General features: G+C 42.0%; 1 protein-coding gene across 5 annotated transcripts in view; it reads left to right on the plus strand.

Annotated features, from left to right (window-relative positions):
* Window positions 1–17723, plus strand: part of ZNF536 (zinc finger protein 536) — a 556339-nt gene that overhangs the window by 292973 nt on the left and 245643 nt on the right. For all 5 annotated transcript variants that reach the window (XM_081201107.1, XM_081201109.1, XM_081201110.1 and 2 more), the window contains one exon: window positions 11046–13217. In XM_081201107.1, coding sequence (XP_081057233.1) covers window positions 11046–13217 — 2172 coding nt within the window. Of the gene's footprint in view, window positions 1–11045; window positions 13218–17723 lie in introns of those variants that run through there.

Raw genomic sequence — 17723 nt, forward strand, 5'->3', positions numbered from 1 at the left:
AATTTTTCTTCTTTAATACACGCTGTGGGTTAAACCACAGAGCCTAGGACTTGCCGATCGGAAGGTCGGCGGTTCAGATCCCCGCGATGAGCTGAGCTCCTGTTGCTTGGTCCCTGCTCCTGCCAACCTAGCAGTTCGAAAGCACATCAAAGTGCAAGTAGGTAAATAGGTACCGCTCCGGTGGTAAATGGCGTTTCTGTGCACTGCTCTGGTTTGCCAGAAGTGGCTTAGTCATGCTGGCCACATGACCCGGAAGCTGTATGCTGGCTCCCTCAGCCAATAAAGCGAGATGAGCGCCACAAGCCCAGAGTTGTTCACGACTGGACCTAATGGTCAGGGGTTCCTTTACCTTTACCTTTATGTATGTATGAAGGCATCATTTTCTGTTCCTCCCTGCATTTGTTATACACAGTTCTGTTTCTGTGTCACTGCAGTTTGTCTTCTGCCAAAATTCATTGTTTGTGTGCTGTCCACTGTGGTGAATTACCACAGGTTTCAATAATGTTATTCTGCCCTTTTCATTTGAGTGCAAAAGAAGCACAGTGCAAATAGGGAAGGGCGTAATCAATTACAAAATGTTTGCAGACTGAATGTAGTAACAACAGTGAATACTGATTATATTTATTTCTGTTCTGGGCACGTGACATGGCAGCTTACAGTTTCATTGGAACTCTCCAACATCCCTATTGGTTGACTTTAGATGTTACCATAGAAATGGGGGAAAGCCACAAGCAATAGATGTATGGAATTCCTCCAGTGGTCCACAGACTCTCAGTGTTGAGACCTCAGTTCTATTGTGCACCCTGATCTGTCCATATTGTGTTGGAGCAATCGGTCACATCTGTAAAGGAACACTATTTCTTTAAGTTCATGCCATGTATTTATTTATACATTTCACTGGGGTATGTCAAGTTATATCTCATCACAGTGCTTGATGTAATCTGAGGCAAATCAGATGCATGCATAAATGAATTAAGGGTTGCTTCCTTTACTGAGACAGCTTTGAAAGTCTTTGGGTTTTAGGCAAATAGTTGATATATCCATGACACCTGTGTCCACTGCATAAATAGGGGAAAAAGCTATTTCCCCTGACTATTTCTCTCCCATAATGAATGCTTGTAGGGACTAAAGCAAGACAAATAGAAGCTTCCCCATGAATTATCAAATTAAGATCATTTTTAATCAAACCCTGAATCCTTTTCTCCTTCTAATTCCTCTATGTGGCCCCACAATCACCATAACTAGATATAAGAAGAACAACCATTTATATAGAATTCTGATTATCCAAATGTCTGAAATGCTCATGTAATTATTAGGTTGAATAATGTTATGCACTGATGCTCCATAGTGGGCACGACTGAACATTTACTGTTTCAAATATAAATGGTTTATGCTTTTATTTATTAAAAAATAAGCAGTGCAAGAACACTCAGGGCACATATCAATAAAAATCATTTCATTCCTCAATCTATCTATGAAGTCTTCCCTGCTCTGTAGTCCTTTCAGAGGAGGGTGCAAGAGCTGTGAATAAGCGGTTCCTGGAAGAAGGAGCATTGCACCTGCTGTTGTTTATCTGGACATTGCAAATTGATCCAGAGGTCTGAATAGAGTCTTTGGGTTGTATTCAACTAAGACTTACTCAAAGTAGACAATGTACCTTATTTATTTTTATTTTATTTTATTTATAGCATTTATACCAGGCTATTCAGCCAAAAAGGCTCCCAGAGCAGCTTATATAACAATCAAAACAAGAGGCAGTCTCTACCTGCAGGCATACAACCTAAACAAACAATCAAAAAACACAGCACACAAGGGGAAAAGGAACAGGGAGTGAAGAGAAGATCAAAACCAAACTCAGGCACCAATTTCTGAACAGTTGTCCCAATAATGATTTGCTGGCACAGTTCAAGGGCAGGTGGTGCCTAATGGAACTGGGCCTCCAGCAGAGCTGATGAAGGGAGCCCTGCTTCCTATGTCCCTACTGAGGCAGACTGATGGAATGGCTGCCCCCAGATGATACCTGACGGTCTAGTGGCGCTAGTAACTTCAGTGGGTCTACTCGTAATAGGACAAGCATTGGGTCCAACTCAATGACAATAATCTCGTCTGGGGACTGAAGAGCTCAAGGTAATGCAAAGTAACGATGAAGAACAAGCTTCCCTTCTTTCATCATTGCATAACTAAAGCCAATTCATCCACCTTTTGAAATATGACTTCTATTGTGGAGGCTGTGACTTCTCCCAGCAGCCTTGAAACGCAGTGCTTTTTGTTTTCGAAGCTGAGATATACCTTCAGTGGAGTTAATCAGTTTAAAGTGACGTTAAAAATGTTTTCCATGAAATTTTATTACTTAGCCCCGTTAATTTCAGCAGGTCTACTTGGAGTAAAATTTAGTTGAATACCATGCTGTGCAAGATCTGCTAAATTGTAGAAGCAATCTTCAATATACAAAGTTTTCCAGGAAGCCAAAGCTTTTGTTCCTTTTTAGTTTTGTAGAATATTTAAATACACTTACAATGAACAGAAATTTTATAAAGTAATCCCACCCCCCCAAAAAAAAGCCTACCAACGTAGCCATTCAACCTGCACTTTCATCATTGGTTTCATCTGTGCATGTTATTGGTCATTAAACTTTCATTTGATAAGAGTAATCTAGCCTATGTGTACAACACATATTTAAAGCATATGGCTCCCCCCCCGAATAATAGTAATGGGAACTGTATTTTATCCTCCACAAAGCTACAATTCCCAACACCCTTCGCTAACTACAGTTCCCAGGATTGTTTCAGATAAGTTGTGCACTTCAAATGTATGGCAGTACACAGCCTCTGTTTATGAGAGAGCTTTTCTTTCCCTTGAAACACATCTATTTATTCCACTGACACCTACCACTGAGAGAGATAATCCACAACAGGCAACGTCGCTGTCAAACTTGGCCAACAAGCAGCTCATGACTCAACCAACAGATGTTTCAGCGGCTTAGGTCAAAGGGAACTTATGGACTTTGTGTGTTCCCCTCCCCCCATCTCTTTTGCTTCTAAAATGAATGCCAGGGATGTCAGCACCAGGTACAGGCATTTGACCTAACCAGTAGCCGGAGCAACTGAACTGAGACCTGGAGGAGATGAAAAGGCCAAAGCATTAGTCAATTGAGCCAACAAGCTGGCCGCAGTCCAGCATTTCAGACAACTCACACTCCATTTGTATGTCTGGAGTTTTTAGCAATAGTGTTGTGTACTTATTTGATGATTTCTTTCTGAGTTTACGCTCCTGACAGGTACCCCTGTGAACAAAATCTCGCCGGGCTACCTTGTATGAATATTTCACTCTCAATTCTGCTTTTGATCTTTGTTGCATATGTGCATTTCACATTATACTTAGTTTTGCACAGAATCACATTTTAAGCCCCTATGAAATGGAAATGAAATGATCAACATAAGTGTGGCAGTGGGGGGGCTTGCAGATTTAAATTGTTTTTAAATATAGACAGATTGATTTGCAGGGGCTTAACCCTTTCTGCTTTCATCTTTTTTTGTGTGTGCATGCATGAGTTGCAAAGAGCTTGATCCTACAGTCCTGGCTGAGACAAATTCACACTGGATGATTGCATATTATCATTTTTGTCTGTGCCATATGATGTTTTAAAAGAAGAGGAGACTATAGAACAGTCTCCTTCAGATTATGCAGGGGGGGTTAAATATGTTGCTCTTCCTGTCTCAACTCCTGTCACCATCTGTCTCAGGGGTAGGCAACATGGTGCCCTCCAGATGCTACTAGAGTGCTACTCCCCAGCCAGCATGGCCAGCAGTCCAGGATGTTGGGAGCTGTAGCCCAGTAACATCTGGAGAGTACCACACTGACTATTCTTGTTCTTCTGATCCCATCCAAACTCCCTTGCACGTCATGTGACCTTTGAGCAAACTTCTGCCCTTGCACAAACCGATCTTAGGAAATATTCTAGCATTCTACAACAGAGGCCACTTCTCAATTCTTATCTCTTGCCTATGGTTTGAGAGTGCCTTTCTGCTTAGTTCTCTTCTGGGCACTTCATTCCAAAGTCTTAGCTTCCAATACCCTCTTCCTCAGATTACTCCCCTCAACGCATAAGAACATCAGAAGAGCCTGCTGGATCAGGCCAATGGCCCATCTAATCCCCTATGAATATGTCCTGTTTTCAAATAATCTAGGTTGGTGGCCATCACTGCCTCCTTTAGGGGCGAGTTCCATAGTTTATGTTTAACACAGTTTACCTATTCCATTACTACTATGAATAAGCTCTGCAAGAAAGGAAAGAAGCTCACATACTTTCTTCCCAGTCTAGGAGGCAGACACTTGAGCAAACCTCTGTTCTTTGCATCCCCTTTGCCAATGCTGCAAGTGAGATGAAAGTTCTCCCATTGTCTCCCCTGTCTCCCCAAGAACTATTTGGGGAATCTGGAAACTTCCTGCCTTTCCACGTCCCCCAAAGTCTCCTATCCCAAGCCATTTTCTAGACCAACTGAAGGTTAACATAACTAAGGTAGAAATGAAAGGAAGGAATTTTAAAACTTTCTGCAATAATAATAACTGGAATTATAGTGATTGGGAGTTTAATTATTACAATTGCCAGTGGCAGTCCCAAGATGACATGGGGTCATTATTTGCTTGCCTTAAGCATTGTGTTCTCTGATATGCCTGCACTGGGCATAATCCACCAAGCACTGTTGCTGCAGATGTTGGTGTCAGAAGTTCTTCCCCGTGCACAGTACGTACTTGTCCCAGATGTAGATAATTCCATTGGATCAAATGTTTGCCATTAAAGCAATCTTCACTGCTTGGTAAAAAAACAAAAAACCACGTAGTACTCTATATTATTCTGTTTTACATGCAAGTAAAATCTAATAGTTTGAACAAAATTATGCCGTAGCTCCCGTAGTGCACAGAAAAGGGTGGCATTGCTCACCTGCCTTCTGAACACTGAGCGTTGCTGCTGGTTTCTGAGGGCTGAGGGGCAAGGAGCAGGGAGCAAGACACACTGAGGATGGGGCAGCAGAGCCAGTCTAATGCTCCTGACGCCAGGTCCATTCAGTGTCTTGCTTCTCATGCCCTGCCCCACCCCTTTCCAGGAAGCAGCAGTGACACTCTACCCTCAGAAGGCATGGGAGCAACACTAAGCTGCCCCGCCCCCAGACCTGGCTCCAGCTTTTGCTTTTTCAATTCATTTATGGATCTACAAAGTTTGTCATTTGGCTTCTAGCGGTCATATTATGATCACATTGTGATTAGTATGCTTTAAGCAAGAATGGCTGTCTGTAAATAGTTTGTTTTTAATTCCAACAGGTAAGGTATCTAAAAAAGAAAGAAAAACACATAGGTATTTCTGAAAGTTAGAAGAATTTTGAACATCCATGTCAATTATCCATTGCTTATTTTCAGCTAAGCATACAGTGAAAAAGGGAAAAGTAAATGAGATGTTGTTGAGTTATATGCAAACTGGCAATAAACTGACTGCATGGCTTGTCAGCTCGTTGCATCTGTTTTAATTTTGGTTAAAACTATTTTTAACAATAAATAATTTTGGCTTGTTATGAATTGACACCCTAGACTAACCACACTTGAATATAACATCGTAGGCGATGCCGGAAAATATGATTAAGTCTTACACAAGAACTCCTATAGAAATTAATGAATAATTTTGCTTAAACAAAAAAAATCAAGGGGAAACAATTTAATAGTTTTGTCAAATGTTTTCATTTAATGATGCTGTTGATCAGATGGAGCTAGCTCTTGGAAGTTTTACATTACTCCCAACAAGTTGTACCCATTATTCAACCTTTCATATTACCAAAACTGGATTTAATATATTTACAATATAATATGTCACTGCCCATGCAGTATTTAATTCTTAATTTTAGTGATACTTGTGAATAAAAATTAACAAGCAATGCTTGACCAAATTATTGCACATAGAGGTAGACTGGATTGAAAGAAAAACAAAAGAATAGATCAAAATCCAGTGCAATGTCAGTTATGCTTCGGCTGATTGAGTCTAATAATCCTGTTAAGATGAATAGACCCTCCTTCCTGCTTCTGCCAAGATTTAACTATTTCAGCCATGTCTTTTAGCATTGCCTACATATCTGTCAACGAAGAATAGGTCAACCATACCGCCCTACTGTTTATTTATTAATCATCTGGCAAATAAACCATTCCGTATCCTGACCAGTGCAGTAATATTTGTGATGTAATTTGTTTGGATGCCCAAATGTCACCAGCGTTGATTGTAAGAGATAAAAAAAATGCACTTGCTCAGCACACCCAGCTCTGGGCTAAAATGTAAGCATGAAATCTCTGGTTTATTTTTGTAATAATGTTTACAGCTGCTTAATGACCCTGAAAAGGTTCAGGAGTCTGGCGCTCTGTATTTCTTAACAGGAGTATATTATCACATCATAACAACCTTAGTTAAGCCGCATCTCGGCTACAACAATAAGACTCCTATTTAACAAAATTTCGCCATCCATTCTACAAGGCTTTCTCCATAATACTCAATTCAAGTGTTACTCAGGACTAAAGTGGTCTTGAACATCTATGGGTGATAAATAATCTCTGCTCCCAAGAACATTCCTACTGGCTGAATGTAAAATGTAAGGGGTAAAAGGTGTGATTCTGCAGTTACTCAGAGTATTCAGAAATTCAAGTGGCCTTGATCTTCTTTGAGAAGGGAAACACTGAGTAAAAGCAGTTGCAAATTTCCATGCATATAAGGGCAAGGGTGTCATTTACAGATGATGACAGGGCACTGCCTTGTTTCTCAGACCGCATGAGGTTTTCCGATCAGCTACAGTTTGTTGATTGTGTATTATATATGTTACAACTGTCTCTGTTTACTAAGGAAAGCTAGTAGTTTCTGGTATTTTCTGGTATCTTTCTAATTTCTGGTAATTGGTCCTGGTGAATTCCTATTCCACACCCCCTGCCATGTTCTGCCTTTTGGAGATGCTGAGCATTCTTAGGATGATTGGTAAAGTTGGACATATACTTAGGAATATAATATCAGAATGATAAGTAAAACTCTCTTGTCTCTAATGCATATGCATACAGATGAACACTGAGACATCATGGAGTACACAGCCTGCAATTTCATACCATGTAGTTGCCGGGATATATTTTGAACTGTTGATAACCTATTGCAGAGCAATTAGATTTTTCTAGCATGACTCTAATGAAAAGAACAAATAGTCTCTTGGTTTCTAAATTGGCGGAAAATAGGCTATTGCGTAATAAAGGAAACCAACTTAAAACAGTTGGATAAGAACCTTCAGCAATGAAAAATAGTTGAATATGGGTGTCAGAGCATCGTTTACATGAGAACTTCAGGGTTTCAAGCTGATCTCTGTTTTCACCTGTGAAAACAATTAAGTGGACCTTGGTGCTTATTAGGGATGGGAAAATAAATTTTGGGATTCTCCCCTTGCTCCTTTTCCCAATCTTAAGTTCAATTCTCCAAATTTCCACATCAGTTTGTGATATTATTATTATTATTATTATTATTATTATTATTATTATTATTATTATTATTAAAATACTCATGAAAATTCACCAGCATTTTAGGGTGCATTTCTTCTAATCATAATATTGAATTTGATAAACAATTTTTTTAAAAAAAATGCAATATTTACTGTTATTTTTACTAGTACATGCATTTGCAAGCATACTTTACCTGCGTATATGCATCCTTGTACACATTACTTGGCTGGAGAACTGCATTTGAAAATTTGGAGAAGTGTGAATCTTGAAGAATGACTGCATTTTAGTTCTCTTTTTTGTGGGGGAGAGTGTAAACAAGGTAGGTTCACCATTAAATGTGAACTGAATCCTATTTCTCCCCCACCCCTCCTAAATTTGCATGCCCTTCACTTTAAAAATAATGGGCAACTGACCAGTGTAACATTGCTATTGTTATTAGAAGGTGTAGGTGGTTTCCAGTAAATGCCTTGGTGCAAAAATGGGTGTATTTCAAACAAGGCCGGGACATGCACAATATAGCACAGCAAGCATTATGATTCATTCATTCTTCTGGAATATTAAGGCTGGGATCCAATGAGGGTTTTTTTTTATAAAAAAAAGTCCAAGTGTGTAGGCACAGCCAGTGGGATTTTTGCCCTTGTTTTATTTGAATCATAGACCCCAGTCCATGCTGTATTACAAAGTGCTTTTGAAGCTCCACCACCCCAAGTCCCAGAAATAGCTTTCTGGCCACCATCCAGAGCTGCTGTTTAAGAAACAGAAGTGAGAGCCAGTGTGGTGTAGTGGTTAAGAGCGGTAGTCACGTAAACTGGGGAACTGGGTTCGCGTCTCCGCTCCTCCACATGCAGCTGCTGGGTGACCTTGGGCCAGTCACACTTCTTTGAAGTCTCTCAGCCCCACTCACCTCACAGAGTGTTTGTTGTGGGGGAGGAAGGGAAAGGAGAATGTTAGCCGCTTTGAGACTCCTGAAGGGGAGTGAAAGGCGGGATATCAAATCCAAAACTCTAAAAGCTGCCTTGTGTCCTCCAGATTTGTTGTCCTGATCCTGGCATAGGTTTTCACCATTAGAGATTTCTTCTACATGACAATGATTAGATGAAAGTATTAATATTTCCCTGTCCACCACCAGAAGAGGTAAATGGCATTAAAAAAGAAGGAAAACAAAGCATTAGTCCAGTGTTCCTGTACCTCAAATCAGCCTTGTAAAAAGTTTCACAGTCCAGTTAGCAAAGTAATGATATCCAAATATTCTTTCTTACAAGAATGTGTGTTTTTTCAAGTGTTGTTCTAGTCTCAGACCAAAAGCCCTGTTATGCAACAACCTTCTCATTGCAAGGGAATAAATCATCTTTGGCTGCTTACACATTTCCACCTGCTCTGGATCCATCGTGCTCCCACAGGTGGTGTTTGAAGCCAAGGACCTGTGATGTTAAGCTGCACCCATAGGTATCCTGTAGCTTCTTGAGAAATGCTCTTGTCCAATGTGCTTTTCCTCAAACCAGCTTCCATCGGGTTAGAAAACAGAAAGCTGAGGTGTGTTATATAGTTCTGGCAGCCTTTGCACCTGCCAAGTCAACAGCTTCAGTGAATTCAAGGTTGGGATGATGAAAGAAATCAGGCGTTGGAGGAAGACACCCCTGCTTTCTGTCTGATCTGTACAGCAATATAAATATGCAATTTGAAATGCTGTGTGGGAAACATTGCTTAAGAGGTTTGTGGGGGGCGGAGATATTTGACAGGTGTTGGAAACCTGTGGCCCCTCCAGATGCTATTGAACTCCAGCTCCCATCATCCTTGCTCTTCGGCCATGCTGGCTCAGGCTACTAGGAACTTCTGGGTTCCCGGCCCAAGATTTGGTATTTCAATGAGAAAAAGCGCAAAGGGATCCCAGGCGTGCCAAATAAGGTTTAAGGGCTGTTTAATGACAAAAAGCTGCATGAGCCACTGCAGAAAAAGAGGTTCCTTCCCTTAAGAGACTACTTGTTGCTTTGACAAAGTTTTATAACTCCTGCTCTGGACCAAGGAGGACAGCCAAAATGTTTTAAATTTGGAAATATGTGAAGGATTAAATGGCCTATTCTCATGATGAAGGAATTTTGTCATTTTCATAGTGCAGAAAGACTGAAAGAATTTAGAGCGCAGATCTTAATGTGTGTTTTCATTGGATTGTAGAAGTTCCATTTCTAAGTGCTTCTCAGAAGTAACAGTTCGTACAGTTTTAAAATTGAGTTTTTATTGATGCATCCCCCCACCCCCATTCCTTGAATGGAGGAGAGAAAATGGCAAGGAGAGAAGATTATTATTAGGGACAATTATGCTGACCAGCACGGAGCGCTCCTGTTTAACAAACAGCTTTGAGTTCTAATTTTCTGCAGCACACAGTTTGTAGGTACCATTTGTACTCATTACTGTATATTGAGAAAGTTATTAAAAATACTTAAACTTGTTGAAGCTTCCTGTGACACCTTCCCTGGCTTTTAATTGGGTTTTATCGAGTTCTATAAGAGAGCTCTTTTAAAGCTAATCAGAGTCCCTTAGATCGCCTCTTTCCCCCAATTGCGAAATGAAGACGGTTAGCTAAAATCAAGCAACTTTTTTCTAACCATGAATATCTGAATGATCTGCGTGACAAATTAAGGAGGTAATTTATGCCTCTTTAGATGGGTACCATTTTCAGATGATGGAGGAACAATTGCTTTGTAACATAAGGGTTAAATCTTAATCTCAGAGGTTTGCAAAGCTGCTAGTCGCAGTCTCCTTAAAATTTAATATACCTCGTTAATGCTTACTTGCAAACACTGAAGGATTTTTATGATTATAATCATGTGTTACAGCACCTAGTACTGTTTCTAAGCCGCATACTAATCAGCTTAATGAGATATTACTGCACTTTTTGTTGACTAAAGCAAAATCCTTTTTATTGTTCGAAAGCTTGTCCTTTACTTTATTCCCCCCCCCAAACATTATCTTGTTTTATTGTGTACCAGTAAATATCATGCCATCTCCCCCCTCCCCACCCTTGGTCAAATCATAAAAACATCTTTCTCATTGTAGAATGTGGAATTTATTGAATATGCTTAATGGGACTGAAAGTTTTATAAATGGATTTCTATTTTTGTTTTTTTAAAGGGGAAGCAAGCAAGATGCATAGCATTTGTCTCTTATATAGACTGGAAAATGTAAACAGGTGCCATTTCACAGGGAAGGGGCTGAACGAAGTTGAAAGCTGAGCCTGACTTATTTAAGAGTTAGATATTCAAACTGATGATGTGTTCATTTTAATATCCTAATTAATACATGCAATCAAAAAGTATGCAGGATGATAAGGCACTGTATAATTAAGCCAAAACATAATCACAATAGTACACTATACACTTGTGCATATATATATATATATATATATATATATATATATATATATATATGGTATGTATGTATAGAGGCATTGATTGAAGTTCTTTGATATGTTTAGGTGCACTTTGAATGCAATCAGTTTTTCATAGGTCTAAGTCTAAAACCCTTCTTCATCTTTTCAGGGATGGAGGAAGCTAGTTTGTGCCTTGGCGTTTCTTCAGCTGTGTCCGAAGCTGATGCCCACCTCAACAGCTCCATCCTCAATGGCCAGTATTCAATGAGCCAGAAGCTCCACCAGATCACATCCCAGCTGAGCCATGCATTCCCAGAGCTTCAGAATAGGCAGAACCCCGATGAAAAGACAGCAACACTCCTAGAAGACAAGAGCCACGTGTCCTTAGCAAACCAGCCCATCAGCAGTCAGATGGCCCTGTTAGCCAACCAGCTTAGCAGAGAGGTTGATACCAGTTTGAACGGGCGGGTCGACTTGCAGCAGTTCTTGAACGGACAAAACTTAGGCATCATGTCCCAGATGAGTGATATAGAGGACGATGCCAGGAAGAACAGAAAATACCCGTGTCCCTTATGTGGGAAGCGTTTCCGTTTCAACAGCATCCTGTCGCTCCACATGCGCACCCACACGGGGGAGAAGCCTTTCAAGTGCCCCTATTGCGACCACAGAGCGGCTCAGAAGGGAAACTTGAAGATCCACCTGCGCACTCACAAGCTCGGAAACCTCGGCAAAGGCCGCGGGAGGGTTCGAGAAGAAAACAGGCTCTTGCATGAGCTGGAAGAGAGGGCGATACTGCGGGACAAGCAGATGAAGAGCAGCCACCTGCAACCAAGGCCTGACGTCAAAGCACATCCACATTCTCAGCCTATGCCTCTGGCTAATTGCAACCTGTCTGTGCCCACTAATCACAACACCCCTGACATTTCCAACCCTGTTCCCTCTCCAAAGCCAGCCAGCGTACAGGAAGAAGTGGTGGCAACCGCCGCTGGTTTCAGGTGCACTTTTTGCAAAGGAAAGTTTAAGAAGCGGGAGGAGCTTGACAGGCACATCAGGATCCTCCACAAGCCTTACAAGTGCACTTTGTGCGACTTTGCCGCATCGCAGGAAGAGGAGCTGATCAGCCACGTGGAGAAAGCGCACATAACTGCTGAATCGGCTCAGGGGCAGGGCTCGAATGGGAGTGGAGAGCAGGCTGCGAATGAGTTCCGGTGTGAGGTGTGTGGCCAAGTCTTCAGCCAAGCCTGGTTCCTTAAGGGCCACATGAGGAAGCACAAGGATTCGTTTGAGCACTGCTGCCAAATCTGCGGGAGGCGCTTTAAAGAGCCCTGGTTCCTGAAGAACCACATGAAGGTCCACCTGAACAAGCTGTCTGTGAAAAACAAATCTCCCAATGACTCAGAAGTCCCTGTGTCCATCAGCAGCATGTCACAGGAAGCTCACGCCAACTTGTACTCAAGGTACTTATCCTGTTTGCAAAGTGGCTTCCTTCCTCCTGACAAAGCGGGTCTAAGTGAGCAGAATCAGACTTACAACAAGGGGGACTTGCCCATGAAAGAGAGGGAAATGCTGGGCAAGCTTCTGTCCCCTATTGCTGGCATTGGTCATAGCCTCACTGATGGGGACAAGCATTCTTTGTTGGGCTGTCTTAACCTCGTGCCTCCTCTCAAATCCAGCTGTATAGAAAGGCTCCAGGCTGCAGCCAAGGCAGCCGAGATGGATCCTGTAAACAGCTATCAGGCTTGGCAGCTGATGGCAAGAGGCATGGCCATGGAGCATGGCTTTCTGTCTAAAGAGCACCAGATCCAGCGAAGCCACGAAGACACTTTGACAAACGCCGGCGTTATGTTTGATAAGGAGAAGCGGGAGTATGTGTTAGTAGGAGCAGATGGCTCCAAGCAGAAAATGCCTGCTGATTTGGTTCACAGCACTAAAATGGGCAATCAGAGAGACTTGTCAAACAAACTAGACCCTTTGGAAGGCAGTAGAGATTTTCTGTCTCACGGCATGAACCAAGGGCTCGATTTCAACATGCAGAGCCACAGCAACGTGAAAGAGAAGCCAACTGAGTGCCCCGACTGCGGCAGGGTTTTCAGAACATACCACCAAGTCGTCGTTCATTCCAGAGTCCACAAGAGAGACAGGAAGGTGGAAGAAGAGATCCTTCAGGGGAGCATCGAAGAGCGTCGTGGGTCAGGCAGTGACCAGGAGTCTCAGTCTGTCAGCCGGTCGACAACGCCTGGGTCCTCCAACATTACTGAGGAAAGTGGAATGGGTGGTGGCCTCTCTCAGACAGGAAGTGCCCAGGAAGACAGCCCACATCCTTCTTCACCTTCTTCTTCAGGTATGCCAAATTTAATCTTTCTCCCCCCACCCTGCCCACAATCTAAACTAATTTATATAATTCTTCCAAGCTTTCCCTTGCCTGCAGATTCTAATAAGATAGCAACGCCTCCCATCAGATTGCTAAAAAGATATCATGTTCAAAGCCTGCAACTTATTCAAAGCATTATCCTTGTATTATTCTACTTCCCAACCTTCCATTTATGCTGTACTTAGCTGTTCCACGTGTAGTAGTGGAGAAGAGCCATAGGAGAGATCCTTTCCTTTTTTTATTCCATTTTTCACTATTACTGCTAAGTTCTCATCCTTACAGGCTCCCACTTTCAAGTGCAAGGGTAATATAAACTCTTAGCAACATTTGTCTGAGAAGGGATCAAATGGGTTTGTAAGCTGCGTGCTCTGGAAAATGTTGTTATCTCATTGAGGATGAGGCTACTAGTCCTGATGGCTGTGTCCTGCCTCAAGATTTGGAGGCGGTTATATCAATTGCTGCAGATGAGGAGGGAAAGTGCTGTTGCCCATTATCCTGCCAGTGGGCATCCTATTGGTGCATCTGGTTGGCTACTGTGCAGGACTTAATAGGCTCCCTTTGACCTGATCCTGCAAGGCACCTTCTTCTGCCTTGATCATACACACACTGTTAAGTTCAGTAGGATTGTGTGCAGCTTCCAAGCCGCAATGTTTGTATATACATTGTGTGCAGCTTCCAAGCCGCAATGTTTGTTTTTTTGCTTGTATATTAATATGCTAATTTGGATATATGCAATACTATCTATTTAATGTAGAGACATTCAGCCTGTAGATAGCTACATGCTGACTCCCATTCACTTCTCCATTAAGCCTTTCCTGAAACCCTGCCCTTGCTGCCTTTTGACAAGGCCATATTCAGTGGCGGGACACGGTTCATTTATGTGACTAATTGTGGTGTACGTTTAAGGCCAGAGGCCAGGAATACACACGGTTTGGGGACATACGTAGAGTTGAATGAAAAGCTATATGTGCCCCTATTGCTGCCCTGTGGCTGTCCACAGGCTGCACACTCCTGAGCTGAAAACACACACACACACAAGTAAGGATGAAATGATTTCTTTAAAAAAATATTCTGTTGTGTTTAATGTCAACCTGCTGTGTACCAAACAGGAAAGCAAAATAATATTTCATTGAAGCTATCTCCAATATTGAGCTTCCTTGGCACTCTTTTTTTTCTTCCCAAAGCAAAAAAGAAAGGTAAGATTTCTGGCTTCATCTCTCATTTCTCGACTCTTCAACTAATGGATAGTAAATTGAAAGTTATATCTTCAGCCCCTTTATAACAAAAGCACCTCACTAATATTGTAATCATTCTGCAGGCCTAACAACAGAGGAAATCATGCCATAACAAATACTCTGTTACTAATGGCAACATTGATTTCTGCAATCAGCCATTAAGTCTAGAAAATGAAAGACAGTTTGAGAGACCTTAAGGCATTACATTGCCCACTGTTAAATATCTGGTAGCAGGCTGTTGAAGGCAATTCTCTTCATCCTCACCCCCTCCCTTAGTTTTGATAAATATTTTAGTATTGAAGGCAATCCACTGTTACAGTTATTAAGTAGATGCCAGTTTATTTCTGTTGTTCTTGTCATGCTCCAGTATCCTCCGTTTCTAAGGCCAGATTAATATGAAAGAAAGTGCTGGTTTGGGGTTGGCTTATAACAAACCAGTAAAGAAACACTTTAAGACACATAAATCTGTCCTCTGCATTCCACAGATTCCTATAGTGCTTAATGCTGTTGTTTAAATACCCATGAAACACACTGACTACTCTTAGAACTGTAGCCTCATTTACAATTTATTAGTGGTGAAACACATTTGAAAATCCCGTGTGCGTAGGAAACGAGGAAAGCAGGAGAGAGCTGGTTTCAGTTGTTTGGATTGTTTTAGGAGGATTGAAAATTCAATAGGACAACATAAAGATTTTCTTCTCTACATAAGCTGAACTTGTCAACATTCTAAACATAAAAAAATAGTTTGTGCTTGTTGCTGCTGCCACTTCACTGCGAACAATTTCCTCAAAGGTTGGCCAGCGTGTTTGCCGCATTTGCTTTAGAATAATCACCTGAGAAACAAGTCGCCTTAGCCATTTTCGAATCTGCTGCTACCTTTCTTGTGAAAGTCATAGATAGGAAGCTTTTGACAACCTGTGCAAGAATGCGAGAAATCCTCTTCATGAGGTCCATTTTGTTTTTTATCTTCTGGACTTTTGAAATCTGCCTGTTTGCACATCAGCCCTGGCATGTAGATCTCAAAGCTGCCATTAAAACTATGAATGATGAAACCAAGCCCTTTCAGATTTTGCCTGTTCTGCCAAACAAAAGTACTAGTGGAATATTTGGTCCTAGAAGCAGGGCCAAATGACTCAGGCCCCAAATATCTGAAAGACCTCCTCCGCCCGTACAGGACCCTCTTGGGTGCTGAAATCAGCAGAGGGAGCACTCTTGGTAGTTATTCCACCCTCAGAGGCTTGGGGGCAGTGGCGAAGCTGCATGCTCCTCTACTGGGGATGGAGAGCAGGCAGGGGCATGACTGACGCCCCCTGGGGGCACGGTATGCCACCCATGAGGGCGTGGCGCTCCTCCCGCAGAGGCGTGACATGCATTCTGGGGGCGTGGCATGTGTTCGGGGGATGTGGTGATTGGCACGCAGGGGGGAGGGTGCACGGCACATGTCTGAGGGGGCCGCCATGATGGCACCCTACCGGAATAGTGGTGCTGGGGGCGGTCCGCTCCCTCCGCACCCCCATTCCTCTGCCAGTGCTTGGGGGGAGGTGGAGATGGCCCTTCCCTGTGGCAGCCCCTATGCGGTGGTACTCCCTCCCTACAAAGGTGTGTTTTGCACCTTCATTATACAGTTTTTGGAGAATGCTGAGCGCATGTCTGTATCTTGGCTTTTGAAACTTGAGGTGTATGTTTTTAGGACCCACCTTATTTTTGTGGTTGGAAGTTGTTTTAAATTGGGTTTTTTTTATTGTGCGACCTTAGAGTGAAGGGTAGGGACAAACAAACAAACAGCATCAGGTGTCTAGACCACCCCTGCAGCCAATCTCATTTAATGATCTCCCAGCTTGTTCCCATATAAGCACTGCCTCCAGCTGCCTGAGCATCATCTGTATGAAAGTGGGAGAGTCAAGACAGATGACTGATGCTCCTGGATACCAGTTGCTGGAAATCTCAAGTGCCCTACTTGTAGGTTTCCCATAATAGACAGCTGGTTGGCCACTGTGAGAACAGGATGCTGGACTGGATGTGCCATTCGCCTGATCCAGCAGGGTCCTTCTTATGCCCCGCCAGGAGTATCAGCTTGGCCCGGGGTTGTGGGTGTGATGATGTGTGCATAGCCCTAGCACCAAAACATGGGGAATTTTGTGGGTGCTCAGGCACCCAGGGCCCCAGGGAGTTGGCACCTATGTGCCCACTCTTTGCCTTCCCATGTTCAAAATTTGTGGTTTTATGACCCTGCATACCTTTCCAGTTCTCTCCAGGGAGCCAAAAGTTTGCCAACACTAACCATAAGCGAAAACAATCCGTTTGTCTTTAATCTTCCTTTATCTCAGGAAGTACTGTAAAGTTATCCCTGTTGTGTTGCTCTCACTGTCAAAGTGGAACCTGCATTCTGTGCCTTAGTCAATTCATGTTGGGTTTTTAAATTATTTTTTTACTGTTTATAATGATTGAAGCACCATAGGTTCAACGACATTTATTCCAAACTTGCAGACTTATGTACTGAATTTAGTTTTCAGTCGTGTGAGTTGGATGGATAATTTCTAATTGTTTTCTTTGTTGTCTATGAATAGAAATGCAGCATCCAAATGATGAGGCATGTCATTGATGCAAGATGCCAAATAGTAGAGCGTTAACTTTTTTTTTGCTAAATGCAATAATGTTATATTAATTTAACCTAGAGGGGAAAAAAATTCTCTACTACTCTTTTACCCACTGTAAGGTTCCCAAAGAAATAGATTTAAATTGTTGCATAATTATTGCTACTTATTGAAGATAAACCTGCAGAAAATAAAGGAAGTCTGTGATTCCTAAAGTTAAAGCAAAAGAGTCACTGAGACAGCCATTAAGAAATTACTACAGAAACACTGTTTAACCAATTTCTAAGCCCACATAACAATGTCTCAGAACTTAATTTGCATCACTCGATTCCTTTTTTGTTGCAAACTGGGTCAGTAGGGCCTGAGAAACTATTTTTTTTCCAGATCTTAACCAATGAATTCTTTTTTATATATAAATTGGTGCTCTTAACATGATAGTAGTTCTGAATTCATCATAAAAAACCCTTTATACACACTGCCTCTTAGAACAGATCTCTAGAAGAAGCTTACAATGAGTGGCAGAGAAGTCTTTGTTATCTGATGTAATTCTTTGCAAAGGAGGATTGGGAATGGAGTGGCTGTTTTTTAAAAAAATGTCTAGTTCAGGCTGAGAAGAAGAAAGGGTCAAGTTTGCAATCAAACAGTTA

The sequence above is a fragment of the Podarcis bocagei genome (genome assembly GCF_964188305.1).
Source record: "Podarcis bocagei genome assembly, chromosome: 7".
NCBI lineage: Eukaryota > Metazoa > Chordata > Lepidosauria > Squamata > Lacertidae > Podarcis > Podarcis bocagei.